Below are 16,366 nucleotides of genomic sequence, written 5' to 3'. Positions count from 1 at the left end.
AATGACAGTTTAATGAATCAGGATGTAAAGTTTCAAAATTTAAACATGCTTTTACTTGGAATTCAGTTTCACAGTTGTGCTGAAAGATTGGATGCTGTTTTTGTAATCCCCAAGTGAATGATATCAACACTAAAGCATCTGAAGTTCTATTGTTTGAAGTTATAGCCCACAGCAGTTGACTGCCTGTTAACAAGTGCTCACCTCAAACCCTCATTTTCTTTTCAATAGAAAATCTGATACACTGTAAAATGAGGTCCTAAGCTGAAAATCACCTACTTTGCGCTCCCAACAAAATTGAATTTCAATATTGCTTGATCCTCTACCTACCTTTCAGCAATCATTTCAGATTTTGGTGATCACTCATTCAGAAACTTTTTAAAACTCTGCATCCCTGATGAAAATTCGAACTGCTCTTTTTCTGGAAGTATGTCTGATGCCCAGCTGACAGCAGCACACAACCAACCAGAATTTTGGATATCAAGGTTTCTTAACCAAGTATCATAATCCTAATTTCAGAAGAGCCCTTATTACTCTGGTGAATTTTACATTCCAAATTAAATTGTTTCTTATGGAGTGGGTGTGTAAAGTTTGTATGTTTTGATGTAGTCCCTAACCAAAACCAGAAAAGGAAACAAATGCTACTAGTGTCAAAGGAAATAAAAAAGAACTGAGATTTGGAAATCAAAATTGTTAGGCATACTGAAACTGGTTGAAAGATATAAAAGGACGTAGATCAATCCAAACTGGATGGTAGCAACTGATAAGTCCTGTGATGCAAAATAGGCAAGCTTAAGAAAGCACAGTGTAGATGCTGAAGCTGGGAATAAGTTGCTGCAGCTGTTATTTTTACTTGAAGATAACATTGATAAGTTTATCTCATCCAGACCAAATTGAGCAAATTCTGTAGACATGTGACATGCTTACGCTCTCGTCGGTCATCTGCTGCTGTCGGCTAGTGATCAGATGAGCTTCTAGAAGGTGAGGAGCGGAATTCTTCATGAGGAATGCAGAGTTTTGAAGGACTATGACTGAGAGTGAATACCAAAATCTGAGACAACTGCTGAGCAAATTCATATGACATTTTCTTAGCTATATCTGCCTTTTAATATGCAATTTATAGTACATAATTTTAATTTGCCTGATAATTCATATTCAACTTGTGTTGATTCTGAATGTTAAAGAATGGTTGTTTAAGCTATTGTGTACTGTCTCTTTAACTGTTGTGAAATTCATGTTTTAAACAGTGGAATATTGAGATTTAATTCCTTTTGGATTTTAGGTTTCTTCTAGATTTTATAAAATAAAGGTATTCGCCTTTACAGAAGTTATGAAAGTGGTTTTTGGATAAAATTGAGAGTTGTGTTAAATGATGTCTGGTTCAAATTAATCAACTCAGTTCATGAAGAACTCGTTTAAAACTGTTCCAATATGTTTTACGCAGAACCCTTCTATTCGTAATTGAATCTAAAAGTTGTTAATGTAATTGTTCAGTCACCCAACACAACACATCCTGGGTCGGAGAAAGTACCATGATTTTCCTCACAATAAACTGATTTTGTTCAATTCCACGTAACTTATTAATGTGGATTTTGCCCTGAGGGACGTTTTGATTTGCTTTCACCAGATAAATGGAAGTTTTTATTGAAATGGGTATTATGTTTTGTATAATTAGAAACTTGTGGGAATTTTTTTCCACGAGCATTCATTAATGTAAAATGTCTGCAGCCCTCTGATCAATTGCTTAAAAACTTTAAACAGTCTATCACTCACAGAGCACAGTAATTATTGTTTCTAAGTAATAGGACGTCCCTGTGCCAGTTGGATGTAGATATTTATTTTATATTTATGCTTTTGATTTATATTTTGAAAAGGAAAGATTGAATACCCATGAGAAGAAACAGGAGTGGGACTAGCTGACAGCTGTTTTAGACAATTGGCGCAAGCCAAATGGCATCTTTGTGTTTTCTGATTCAAAGTAATGTGTTTTTTAAAAATTAATCATTAATGGAACTTCGCCTTTGCTAGCTCGGCCAATATTTATACACCATTGCTAGCTGTAAATAACAATAGGTTGCAGATAATCAGTTGTATTGGTATAGTGCATTCCATTCACAATGCAGTTAAGCACAGAGTATATGGAAGTTTTCAGCTTTTGCAACTGACTGAAATCTTGTGGTATTCAATTACTGAAAAGATGGACAAGTTGAAGAAAATTGATGAAGCAATTGGGTGCCTCCTTGGACGCATATATATCCTCTTAATGTTACAATTACTTATTGAAACTGTAGAGTTCGTGTTTGTTCTATTGTGTAAGGGTTAAAAAGAATCCAAGCTAGTATAAATGACTTTTTGTTTAGTCCTCAAGGATTCTATTTAATGTGTTTCTATGTTTAACTCTGACTTGAAAATAATTATACTGCCTTGGAAAACTGTATAAAAGGCAGCAGACCCTGCAGCAATTTGCACTGTGCCATTAGGCAGCTAATTTTATCCAACTAGCTAAAGAATTGAAAACTTCATTTGAAAAATCAATTTGAAGTGGTAAATATGCCAAGACCATTTTCTTTGCACCAAGTTACAAGGTGAATACTGTCCAGATGTTATAAATTATTTTTATCTTGTCATAAATATTTATTATAGATTTCATGTTTTTGAGCATTTGTGCTTTTAGAGGAAAAATGCTTGCTTTCTATTTCAAGGCTTTATCTATAGTTGATATGTTTTTTGATTTCTTCTGACGTGATTCTTGTGACAAATATTTAGATCAGTTTTTTATTGTGTACTAGATTCAGAGCAAGAAATTGTTGATCTCCCTAGAGAACATTAAAGTTTCAGGATTAATAATGTATAAATTTTCTAGCTTGTTGCCAGAACTCGATCTTTCTTACAGGCCTAGCTGTTTTATGAGAATATCTCCTGAATGAACACGGAACACATAACATGTTACATTTTAGCCCTAAAGTTAGACTTTAAATTTGCTATCAGTTCAACTCATTTTCATTGTATGTAGGGCTTTTACTGTAGCATTTCAACCATCGGGCAATTAATTATGTTACATCTGTTTCATAGCAGAAAGTTTTGAGTTCTGAAGAAGAGTTATGTCAGACTTAAAGTATTAACTCTGTTTCTCTTTCTACAGATGTTGCCAGGCCTACTGAGTTTCTCCAGCATTTTCTGTGTTCGTTTCAGATTTGAATCTAGTTTGATTTTTGTGACTATGGAATCATTGAAAACTAACAGGATTTTACCACTAAATATTCGTGATGGGATAATCGTTCAGTAATCACTGCATCATCCCTTTAAAGCTGTTAAGCATAGTGATTTTGGACACTTTTTTACTGATGTTTGTTTCTTCAATAGGCAGTATAAAAGTGAATTACAGGACAGAAATGCGGAAATCATTGACATGGACCAGGCACTCAAGGACAGGCAATGGGAGCTCCAACAGAGAGCAGCTCAGGTACCTTGTAAACAAGTGATTTTGCAATCATATATGATCAGTACCTTGTCCAGTGTTTTACTTATTCAGGGGTTGATACTTACTTCGTATTTTCCATACCTACACATGATATTCAGACTTGTTTTTTCTGGTTTTTTAGAACTAATTTTAGGTTGATTTGCAGAAAACCATCAGCTACTTCTCCTGTTGTGTTTTCATGGATTATTTTAGCAGAAGTGAAAAAATTTCAACATGTCAAATGATAAATAGGTGGACAGTAGTTGGGAGTGACTGGAGATATTTAAGTCGAATCCTCAAGATTGATGAGAAGGTTTTTAAGGAATTGGACACTATGCTCGATGAGAGATACATTAATGATGTCGAAGTAATTTCCTAAAAAATCAGAAATTTGAAGTCTGTTCATACTATTATGAAGTATGAACCTACAATCAACCTAGATTGATCCAACTATATCAGCAGAGCAGGAATGAATAATCAGTATTGAAATAAAGGATTATAATTAAGCATATTGTGTTAAATGACTTGGATGAATTACTGGTCCTTTAACTGATTGAGTTGTCTGGAAATTATTTGGAATTTTCACAAAGCTAACAATCCAATATTATTTTATGATGTGGAGGTGCCAGTGTTGGATTGGGGTGGCCAGAGTCAGAAGTCACACGCCATTAGGTATAGTCCAACAGGTTTATTTGAAATTACAAGCTTTCAGAGCGCTCTTCCTTCATCAGGTGAAGTGACTTCATCTGGCAAAGGAGCAACACTCCAAAAGCTTTTGATTTCAAGTAAACCTGTTAGACTATAACCTGGTGTCGTATGACTTCTGAATATTATTTTGAGCTTAGCTTCTTGAAAAATTCAGCAATTTAACCACCTTAATAGAAATACTTAGCATTGTAAAGAAACTCACTTCACTAAACAATCCCAGTTTGATAAATGATCTGTGTTCATACAGAGAGTTAATCCGAATTCTGTCAGGAAGAATTTTCCCATTATTAAAACAACAAAATAAATTTTATCCAATATTCAAGTTCTAATTGCAGATTTATTTTTGCTGTATAGGACTTGGCTCAAATAATACCTGAAACTTGAATTGCCATATCATGTTAGCCATATAAAACTATATTTTATTCCACAGCTCACACAATTGGATATGAATGTTCATGAGCACAAAACAGAGATGGAGCAGAAAGTTATCTGTTTACAAAGTTCTTTGGAGAAATCTGAGTTGAGCGTTAAGGAGCATACTAAACAGGTTGGTGTTCCTCTTTTAAATATCATAGTTTTAACTTTGCTTTTAATTTAGCTAATCCTGAATTTTAATTGTAGCACAGTAAACTTGTACAATGGATCCTCTGCCTCAGCTGTATCACTGGAATAACATGAAGATAAGACATTCCTTAAAGGGAGGCAGCTCCAAGCAGTGATGAGAGTATTACTCTGTTGTCAGCAATCATATTGTTAAAAAGAAATGAATTAATGCAATCTTTTCTCCCAGTGTGTTTGCATTAATTGTTATTCCTTTTTAGTTAATTCTATAGTGACAAGAGTATCGTGCTTCATTTTCTCCTTTTGGAATGAAAATAATCTGAAGAGACAGCCTAGTGAATAATGAATCTATTCTGGGTATGTGTAACATTCACCAGGATGAAGTTGGAGTTGGTGGACAGACAGATCAGATTTGCCAGATTTTTCATTGAATTCTGTAGTATGTTACAAAATCACGTTTTTCTTTGAGGATGCCCAAGAAGGAGGTGTAATCTTGATCTGTGACTCAAGTTTAGTTATTCATTGCAGATTAGGGGAAGCTGTGGATAGTGAGGAGGATAGCCCGAGGATACAGCAAGATGTAGATAGGCTGGAGACGTGGGTAGAGAAATGGCAGATGGAGTTTAATCCAGACAAATGCGAGGTGATGCATTTTGGAAGATCTAATGCAGGAGGGAAATTTATAGTAAATGGCAGAATCCTTGGTAGCATCAACGTACAGAGAGATCTAAGCGTAAAAGTCCACAATTCCCTGACAGTGGCAATGCAAGTGGATAAGGTGGTCAAGACAGCATACAACATGCTTGCCTTCTTTGATCTAGGCATGAAAAATAAAAATCGGCAAGTTGTATTGTAGCTGTATAGAACTTTAGTTAGGCTGCACACGAAGAAGGATGTAAAGGCTTTGGAGAGGGTACAGACACAGTTTACCAGGATGTTCCCTGGTTTGGAGGGTATTAGCTATGAGCAAAGATTGGACAGACTTGGTTTGTTTTCACTTGAATGTCGAAGGATGATGAACGACCTGATAGAAGTTTACAAAATGATCAGAGGCATGGATAGTCGGTGTCTTTTTCACATGATAGAAATGTCAATTACTGGAAACATAGATTGATGATAAAAGAGAGTAAATTTAAAGGAGATGTGAAAGGCAAGTGTTTTTACGTAGAGGATAGTAAGTGCATTTGCGGAGGAGGTGTTAGAGCTTAATGTAGTAGCAACATTTAAGAGGCATCTTGACAGATATATGAGTAGGCAAGGAATAGAGGGATAAGGCAAAAGTTATTAGTTTAGAAAGGCATCACGTGTCAATGCAGTCTTGGTGGGCCAAAGGGCCTGTTTCTGTGCTGTATGGTTCTTTTTCTGTTCCTTGTAGGAATGAGCTACCTAGAGGTCAATTAAAATAGTTTGAGACGCATGACAACCTACTGCTTCTTGGATTGGATGTCAGTCTGTTTATGTTTCAGACCCTCTGGTTGGATCAAGGCTTTATTTTTTAATAAATTGATGGATATAGGGAAGAGCCATAATTCAGCTTTCATGAGTAAGGAGAGGTAGTTGGAAGAAGAATTAGATGTTTAGCTGGATTGGGGAGGAGAGTTGATGACAGCAGTTTTGAAGATGCAGGGGGAAGTGTCACTAGAGCAACAAGTTGATTTTTTCTTTGTTCGTTAGTGGGATGTGGACGTCTCTGGCTGGCCAGCATCCATTGCCTGTCCCTAGTTGCCCTCTTAAAAAGTAGTAGCTGTGTGTTCTGAATGAGAGGATGAATGAGATGGGGAAAACGTGCAAAAATAGGAAGGCTTAAGACACAAATGGCTGAAAGGTAAATAGGAGTGCTGGGATTGGAAATTTGGGGATCAGTTTTTAAGATGCAGCTACAGTGGAGATGGCCTTGATTTTTGGATACATGAAGATCCTTTGCAGCAGGTAGCAGATTTGGTCAAAGAGATGCAAGGCTGCAATTGACTAAGTGCGGCATCAAGGAGCTCTAAAAAAGCTGAACTCAATGGGGAGATGATGGCCTAATGATATTATCGCTAGCCAAGGGTACAGGAGGTACTCTGACTGACGAGTTTCAGTATCCATCATCAAGAGTTTTTTTAAAAGCTTGGCAGCAGCATTACTGATTGAGCTGTGGAATCCTAAAGAACATTGCTGCTAGACTAGGTCTGCAGTAGGTGTTGAGGGTATTCTGTACTTTGGATGAGGAATTTCAGTGTCTACCACCAAGTGTGGCTCGGCAGCAACACTATTGATCGAGCTGGTCATGTCTTAAAGGACATACCTGCTAGACTGGGTCTGCAGCAGGTGGTAAAGGAATCAACGAAAGTGAAAAGCATATTTGATCTCATTCTCACCAATCTGCCCCGACACACAAGTTTCTGTCCATGACAGTAGCAGTTAGCGTGACCACCGTATAGTCCTTGTGGAGACTGAGTCCTGCCTTCACATTGAGAATACCCTCTGTGTATGACATTATCACCTTGCTAAATGGGACAGCCTTCCAACAGATCTAGCAACTCAAGACTTGTCATCCATGAGGGACCATGGACCATCAGCAGCTGCAAAATTGTACGCCAACACAATCTGCAACCTTATGGTCTGGCATGTCCCCACTCTACCATTATCATCAAACCAGGGACCAACCCTGAAACAATGGAAAGTGCAGAAGGGCATGCTAGGAACAGAATTAAGCATACCTAAGAGTGAGGTGTCAACCTGGTGAAGTTACAAAACAGGACTGCTTGCATGGCACACAACATAAGCAGCATGTGATTGACAGATAGAACTAAGTGATTCCACAACCAACAGATCAGAACTAAACTCTGCAGTCCTCACCCATCCGTTCATAAATTGGAAGAGTTATAGAATTCCACTGCCATTTATCATGGCTATGGATTTATTTGGAGATTAGCTACTGATGGTGGCTAATAGGAATTTTTGCCCTTTATTGCCTTCGATTTTAACGTAGGTATTGGGGAACGATCCATATACTTGTGTCTGAGGAAGAATCTATAGGAAGGATGTTGTGAAACTTGAAAGGGTTCTCTTATGGAACGGATGGTGGTCGGACCCCTCTGATAATTAAGAACCAAAGCACCCAGAGAAGCTCACCTCGCCTCGCAATCTGCTAAAGGAAATGGGAAAAATGGTATAAACTGCCTTTCACCTCCTAATATGTTATAAAGGAGAGGTTAAATGAAAGAAATCCCTGTTTCTCACTTTATAAGCAACATGTAACAACTTATTTATCTAACTCTAACAGTGAACAAATTAACAGACCTACTAACAAACCGAACAATTCCTCCTTGACTACAAACTGTTCCGAAACAGAACAAAATTCCAATGGCATGCTGTTCCAATAAATATAAGTCCCACTTATACAAACCAAAGTAATAAGAAAAATAAATTAAAACTTAGACTGTCAAAACTACAGTCAGGATGCATCTTCCGGAATGTCGTTCGCCTTTTTAGCTATTCTTCAGTCAGGAATTCTTTCTTCATCGAATCTTTGTGTCAGGAATGTTAGCTAAGAGTGCCTTGGTGCCTTTTAGATGGTGCTTAATCAGAGAGCTTAAAGATTCCTGAGAGCCAGAGTTTTACTCTTCCAATGGCAGTTCACTCTCACATTGATTTTCAAAAAACAAAAAACCCTCTTCTTATATACCCTTGATGACCTATCAATTTTATAATCATAGGATTGGTCCTAGGTTGTCAACACCATCAAATTTAATTTTAATTGGGTTTTGGTATCTAGAGCCTGGTTTAAATTAATTGGCTGATATTCAAGCTGGTTGCCTTGACATCAAAACAAGCCTAAGTTGCCACCCACAATTGATAAATACTTTTCAATTTCAGAACTGTCTGTGCATCTGCAGCTTCTTGCAGACTTTTTTTTAATCTCCAAGTTTAATAAAGCACATCACCTCTCAAAGGGACTACACGCTATTTCCCCTAATCCTTTATACAAACACATTCTAAGGCCCTGTCTTCTAATTCACATGTACTCTACCCAAATTCGCAAATGTTCAGAAAAGATTTACAAGGGTGTTGCCAGGGTTGGAGGGTTTGTACTATAGGGAGGGCTGAATAGGCTGGGGCTATTTTCCCTGGAGCATTGGAAGCTGAGGGGTGACTTTATGGAAGTTTATAAAATCATGAAGGGCATAGATAGTGTGAATAGCCAAGGTCTTTTCCCCAGGGTAGCAGAGTCCAAAACTAGAGGGCATAGATTTAAGATGAGAAGGGAAAGATTTTAAAGGGACCTGAGGGGCAACTTTTTCACGCAGAGGGTGGTGCATGTGTGGAATGAGCTACCAGAGGAAGTGGTGGAGGCTGGTACAATTGCATTATTTAAAAGGCATCTGGATGAGTAAATGAATAGGAAGTGTTTAGAGAGATGTGGGCCAAGTGCTGACAAATGGGATTAGATTAATTTAGGATATCTGGTCAGCATGGACGAATTGGACCCAAGAGTCTGTTTCCATGCTGTATTATTATATGACGATGACTATGATGCAAGGTTTTATGTGAAATATTAGGATGGGTGAGGAGATAAGACCATAAGAGACAGGAGCAGAAGCAGGCCATTCAGCCCATCTAGTCTGCTCTGCCATTCAACGAAACTGTGGCTGATTTGTTAATCCTCAAATCCACTTCCCTGCCTTTTCGCCATAACCCTTACTTTCCTTCCTGATTCAAAATTCTGCCTATCTTGGCTTTGAATATACTTATTGACCAGCTTCAATAACCCGCTGTGATAAAGAACTCCATAGAATCATTATCCTCTGAAAGAAGAAACTCTACTCATCTCTGTCTTAAGTTTGCGACCCCTTGATCTGAGATTGTGCTTTCTGGTCCTAGACTGTCCAACAAGGGGAACCAGCTCTTCTGATTCTACCCTGTCAAGAGATCTAAGATTCTTGTATGTTTCAATAAGTTGTCCTCTCATTTTTCTGTATTTGAAGAGTACAGACTCAACCTACATGACCTCTCCTTATAAGACAATCCCTCCTTACCTGTATTAGTGTAGGGAACCTTGGCTGGACTGCCTCCAATGCCAGTATATCTTTCCTTAGATCAGTGCCCCAATACGGTTCACAGTATAACAGCTATGTGGAATAAATGACTGTAATCACCCCTCTTGTGTTTGCGTCCGCATTTGTCAAATGGTATTTAACTAAGACAGATGCAGTGTAATTACATGTGGGTGGAGCCGTTGCTAAAAGTAAATACTTTTTCTTAGCTATCACTCCACACTAAGTTGTAACCACCTAGATTATTTGAAATTGAGCAAAATGGCAACAATTCTTGCAGATTATACATGGTTCAAATGTCAATGGAGAAAAGACTCTATCTCTAGATTCCCACCTTCCATACTACCTTGCTGTAAGTTCTGAAAATGTCATCAAATGGTGAAGTGGCTATACAAAGGTATGGTTATGCTGTGTGGTTAGTTTAGATGCCAGGAGATCCTTTCATACAGCTTTAGGATTGATTGGTTTAGAATTTTGGCCTTTGCTGGAGAAAGTCATCACATACCCTGCATGAGATAATTGCTCAATATTGTAAACTTGAACAGTTGCGATTTCGTTGATTAAGAAGTAGGAAGAAAGGATGACAAAGGCTGTATCTAGGTAACTATTATGTCGATTCTTAGTCGATGAAAACAAAGTTTTGTTCTAAAGTACTTTTTGATTTCTTGCTCAAATACAAATTCTGGTTCAAGATTTTCGGACTTCAGTTTCAGAGCTGAGCAGTAAATATGTCCCAGTTTTGTTCTAAATCTCTTTTGTTTGAAGATTGCATGTCCAGATTGCCTCTTGACTATTAAATCAACTCTAACATCCCATTGTATGTATAGGTGGAGACTTTGGATGGAAAACTACAGCTTATACAAGAGGAGTTGCGTGAAAAAGACTTTAAGCTACTACAAAAGGAGCAACAAATAAATCAGCTGAAAAGTGAAGTTGAAGGAAGGGATGTGCAGATTGATAAATATGAGCAGGTAAATATAATCGAAAATACTTCAGTAACAGAAATTTATACAGATAACAGCACTTGTAACTTAGGTAAAACATTCCAAGACATTTCTGTAGCATGAGGAAAGCAGATACAGAGCCCCATTACAGTTGAGAGAAAATTGGTTCGAAAGGAAGAGACAGAGGTGGAAACAGAAAAGGATTTGGGCAAAGGAAAGCAGGGGGTAGGATCGAAGTGTCTGAAAGCACAGTTGTTGGTAGTACTGCGAAAGGGTCTAGACACTGCACAAGATGCTGGACCTAGACGAGCGAGGAGCTTAGAAGTAGGACATGTGAGAAAACATGGCTGGTTTGATTTGGTTACTGAAGTTGGTGTTAAGACCATGGACGAACTTAAAGACCACGAATTTTAAATTTGTGGTGATGTGGAACTGGAAGCCAATACAAGGCAGCGCAGACAGGTAATAGGAAAGGCATTTGGTACACAATAGGTTGTAAATATTAGAGTTTTTGGAGCTGGAGAAGAATGATGAAGAATGGAAAACTGGTAAAGAAAACATTGGAATAATCAAATGTGGAATGATAAGGCATGTTATTTTCAAATTCTACTTTCGCGCGCTTAATTCATTCAGTTTTGCTGGTAAGACAAAATAATTTAATGCAGATTAATTTTGAATCATTGCTGTACATTCGCAATGCTAATGAATAATGTGACTGGACAGTTGTTTTACGAAGCATGGGTTCAATTCCCATCACTGGCTGAGATAATCATGAAAGACTCTCCTTCTCAGCCTCTTCCCTCACCTAAGGTATGGTGGCCCTCAGGTTAAATCAGTCATCTCTCTCTTAATAGTTTGAAGTTTGAATTGTAAGTTGCAGGCAGAAAGAACTTGTGAACGCATCCTGTCCTGTTCAACTCCACAAAATAGGTGACGATCGTTCACTGGTTCATTTCTCAGATTTCACTGGTTTAAAATGTAAACAAGGCCTGGCTGTTAACTGCCTGTCAGTTGTTGATTGGTGCATTTTCCATAGCATAACACTATTTTGTGCAGTATAAATTTTGGTACTTTCCTTGAATTTGTATTCTTGCAATTTGGCTTAATGAGTACAAGATTAAAATTTTCGTCAAAATGTATCTTTTTATCGGCAATACTCAAGTTCTGTACTACCAAACAAGTAATTGCACCTTCGTTTTATTGTGTTTTGTTGCAGAACACCCCATTAGTTTTACTTTAAATGTATGGAATAGCATTTTTAAAGATGTTTTCAAGATATTCTTGGACGTACTTCATAAATAATCCTTTCTGTTTATTGACTTGATTAACGTTTATCCAGATACTGAAAAATAAGGATCAGTGTATTGTGAAACAGCAAAAGGAAGTGTTGGACGAAAGCCAACAAGTACAGATAGCACGTGAACAAATGCAGCGCTATCATCTGGAAGTGAGGGAGGCTCAGCAACGCCTAGCACAGACACAAAGAGAGGTGGAACGCCTCTCTGTTGAGCTGGACGAAACTATTCGACTATCTCAAGAAAAGGTAAGAGCAGCATTTGAATAAAATAGAATCATAGAATTTTACAGCACAGAAGGAGGCCATTTGACTCTTTGTATCTGTACTGGCTCCTGAAAGACCTACCCAATTAGTTCCATTCTCCAGCTCTATCTCCATGGCCCTCTAAATTTTGAAATATATATCCAGCTCTTTTCTGCAATCTTATATGGAATCCACTACCACCACTCTGCAATGCAGCATATTCCAAGTCCTAACAACTGAGTAAAGAAGTTTCTCCTCACCTCACTCCTCACTGTCTTGCTGATAATCTCAAAATTGTTGCCCCTAGTTACTGATATACCAACTAGTGTAAGCAGAATATCCTCTTTTACCCTGTCAAAATTTTTCATAATTTTGAACACTTCAATGAGGTCACTTCCTTAAATTTCTCTGCTCCAATGAGATAAGCCCAATTTCTCTCATTTTTCCTCACATCCCTCATTCCTGGTATCATTCTAGTAAATCTCCTTTGAACTCTCTCCGCGGTTTTAATATCCTTCCTTAAATAAGGTGCCCACAACTGAGCACAGTACTCCAAATATGGTCTACCCAATGATTTGCAGAGATGTAGCAGAACTTCCTTGCTTTTATACTCTCTGCCTCGATTCATAAACCTGAGGATCCCATAAATTAATATAGAGTCATCCCTATTTCCACACTAAAGGTTGTTGCTCAACTGACATAGCTGTAATGCATTTCATTTTCACAAACTTCTGAGCATTCACTGATTGTTATTTTCTTCAGTTAATTTCTTTCCCCCAGGCCCTTAAAGAAACTCTGCACACAGCTCACTATTTAACATCGGTTCCCTAAACTCAGCCAATGGTGTCTTCCTCTCTGACACCGCACAGCCTTCCATTTCTGAACCTTTCATCTTATTGACCTCCAGTTTCTCCTCCGCCTAGACCAATTGGGGACTGCAAGTAATAGCACCTTTTCTTGGGAATATTCAAATAGGTAGTTCTCCTGAATCCTCTAAAAAAGCCCTTTAACATCAGAAAATTCAGAGAGTACTGCTTCCTTAAAGTTGATAGTTACCCAGGAAAAGTTAGTCAATTAAAAACCTAGTCTAACTCCTGGGTAACCATGAAGATCACACTGAAAGAACTGCGGATGCTGTAAATCAGAAACAAAAACAGATGTTGTTGGAAAAGTTCAGCAGGTCTCAGCAGTATCTGTGAGGAAGGGTCACAGGACCCGAAACATTAACTCTGATTTCTCTTTGCAGATGCTGGCGGACCTGCTGAGCTTTTCCAGCAATTTCTGTTTCTGTTTAAGAAGATCACAGCCGTAATTACACCTTCCCTGACCCTTTATGCCTGTGTGTCCCACATTCTGACTGAAGCCCAGAACCCAACCCAACCCTTCCCTCACCCCTAAAACGTGCATGGACGCACACAGACACAAAGCCACAACCTGTTACCAACCTAAGTTCAGCACTCCAAAGATTAACCTGCCACACTGGCCTCCTAGCCACCTGGATCTAACCTCTTAACCAAATGTCACCCAACCCCACACTTGTATGTTTGCTGTTTCAAAGTGATATCAAAGTGTCTGGCCATGTTGGTGGATATTTAAATTTCTGAACACCGCAATTGACTGCTGTAAAAGAGATTTGACTTCCCTGCAAAAAGAAAGACTCTCCTGTGTTAAAGGAAAACTGAGTTGATTTATACTATGCTCTGTAAATTATGCTGATATTAGAATCCCCAGCTGTAAGTCAGAACTAGGTACTAAGTTTAAAACTGAGCAGATTGGCAATAGGGTTATGATTGCCAGTCCTCGAGATATATTTGGGCCAGTACTCTACGAAAATTCATCATGATTTCTTTGCTTTATGGTCTATGATTTACGAAGTTCAGGATCTGTTAAGCCGTTCTGAGCACATTCTTAACCAGTTATTCTACCTTCAGCAGTTTTGTGCAAGTATACCCGTAGATGTCTCTGTTTCTGTACTGTTTAATTTATGATACTACATTTCATTCTTCCTAGAAAATGTACCACTTTGCACTTATCGACATTAAATTTTACCAGCCTGTCTGTATCCTTTTGAAATCTATTCGTTTCCATGTAAAATTACACTTCCAAGTTCTGCAATATCTGCAGACTGAAATTGTGTCTGTTAATCTAAATCTAAGTCACTAATATGTATCGAGAAAAGCCGTACTCTGGGCATCTATCCATGAGAATACCTCCCTCCAGTCTGAGAAATAAAAACATTTACCATTTACTATGTCCTTACTCTTACTTCATATGCATGCTGCAGAGTCTCTCTTATCCCATGGGCTTTAACTTTGTTGGCAAACCTATTAAATAGCACTTTTGGAACTCTACATACATCACATCAATTGTATTACCTTCATTAACATCTCATCAAAAACTCAATCAGGTTATTTATTTTTAATAAATGCATGCTGGCTTTCCTTAATTAATCGATACTTATCCAGGTGACTGTTAATTTTGTCCAAGTTTATCTTTCTAAAGGTCTTCCCACCACCGATGTTAAACTAGCATAGTGATGCTGGGCTATCCTTGTGACTTGTCCAATTTTTCAATACTGTGGCACCACTGCCATACTTAAAGAGGGGGTCTTGAAATTATAGTTAGTTTGACTACTATTGCTACATTTACTTTCCTATCTTATCGTAGTCACTTACCCAACTTTAAGTACAATCTGCCATTCTAGTATCTTTTTTCTATCAATATAGAGCCTGTAGTATCACAACTTGCAACTCTTTCACTGATTTTAGTAGCATTTTTTTCTTTGGTAAAGATGAATTTATATCACTTGTACCTTATTGTATTGTCTGTAGGAAGCCCGTGCTGCTCATCTTGCTGAAGAATTGGGAGCTGCTCAAGCTCGAGAGGACCAATTGGAAATCAGGATGCAGACAGAAACAAAGAAATTAAAAGAATTTATTAAACACTTGAAAAATACTCACCAGAGAGAAGTAAGATACAGTTTATTTAATGAGGACTATGTGGAAACTCGTTACTGTGATGGTACTTCTATCAATTTAATAACCTTATTGAATATACAACAAATCAAAAGATGTGTATCAACCCTTAGATCATTTTGACCCAGATATGTTTTGAAATGTATTTTCTGACAGCGACACATCAGTCAGACACAGCCACAAATGCATATACCCACATGCTCACATCCTGCACGAGAAATGAACTGTCAGAATACAAGCATGGCTCCACATTTTTGAAGAAGCCCTAATAGGAATCTTCTCTTGGAAGTGTGGAACTCTTCCAGTGGAGTGCCAGTGTGCAAGAGATTGGCACCTCAGGAAAATTAATTCATCCAATTACATAACGTTTTTTTTGCATGCTATATTATGTATGCATTCTCTTTGACTAATGGTTTGGCATATTCTGCATTCTACCATAATCATCACATCAGGGGATCATTCGTGGTTTATTGCAGCATTGTAGAATATCTAAGGTTTTGGAATAGATCTGTAGCTCGGGTTGTGGGTGTTGAGGTTGGTTGGCTCGCTGAGCTGGTTTGTTGTTCCGCAGACGTTTCGTTACCGTGCTTGGTAACATCCTCAGTGCAGCCTCTGATGAAGCGTAGGTGTGTTTTCCCACCTGCTTTTTAAACTCTGGGGTCCATTGCAATGGATTGCCTCACTTCCGGGTTTCCTCCGTAGTGGAATGTATATGGGGTCGAGTTCAATGTGTTTATTAATAGCATGCTTTGTGGAGTGCCATGCTTCCAGGAATTCTCGTGCTTGTCTCTGCCTAGCCTGTCCCAGGATCTTGGTGTTGTCCCAGTCGAATTCGTAGTTCTCCTTGTCCATGTGGATTGAGGTGAGTGAGTATTGGTTGTGAAAGGGCAACTACACACTGCAGCAACATGGAACTACGCCAAGAGGAAGAGGAGGAATACCTCTTCCAAGTGTTCAAAGATAATGGATATCCAAAGAACTGGGTCAGGAGATGCCTACAGGAACAGCATCAGAAAGATTCTACACGGCCCGACACACTCATCACACTACCCTACATCAGGAACACGTCAGAACTCACCACAAGACTTCTACAACAGCTGGGCATCAGAGTGGCACACAAACCCACATCAACCCTACGACAA

General features: G+C 38.3%; 1 protein-coding gene across 2 annotated transcripts in view; it reads left to right on the top strand.

Moving 5' to 3' along the window:
- Positions 1 to 16,366, top strand: part of ccdc18 (coiled-coil domain containing 18) — a 250,198-nt gene that overhangs the window by 216,571 nt on the left and 17,261 nt on the right. For both annotated transcript variants that reach the window (XM_048601698.1, XM_048601699.1), the window contains 5 exons: positions 3,361 to 3,460; positions 4,596 to 4,712; positions 10,593 to 10,736; positions 12,049 to 12,252; positions 15,081 to 15,218. In XM_048601698.1, coding sequence (XP_048457655.1) covers positions 3,361 to 3,460; positions 4,596 to 4,712; positions 10,593 to 10,736; positions 12,049 to 12,252; positions 15,081 to 15,218 — 703 coding nt within the window. The remainder of the gene's footprint in view (positions 1 to 3,360; positions 3,461 to 4,595; positions 4,713 to 10,592; positions 10,737 to 12,048; positions 12,253 to 15,080; positions 15,219 to 16,366) is intronic.

Source organism: Rhincodon typus, chromosome 10, assembly GCF_021869965.1.
Source record: "Rhincodon typus isolate 14 chromosome 10, sRhiTyp1.1, whole genome shotgun sequence".
Taxonomy (NCBI): domain Eukaryota; kingdom Metazoa; phylum Chordata; class Chondrichthyes; order Orectolobiformes; family Rhincodontidae; genus Rhincodon; species Rhincodon typus.
This window is presented reverse-complemented; position numbering and strand designations above follow the sequence as displayed.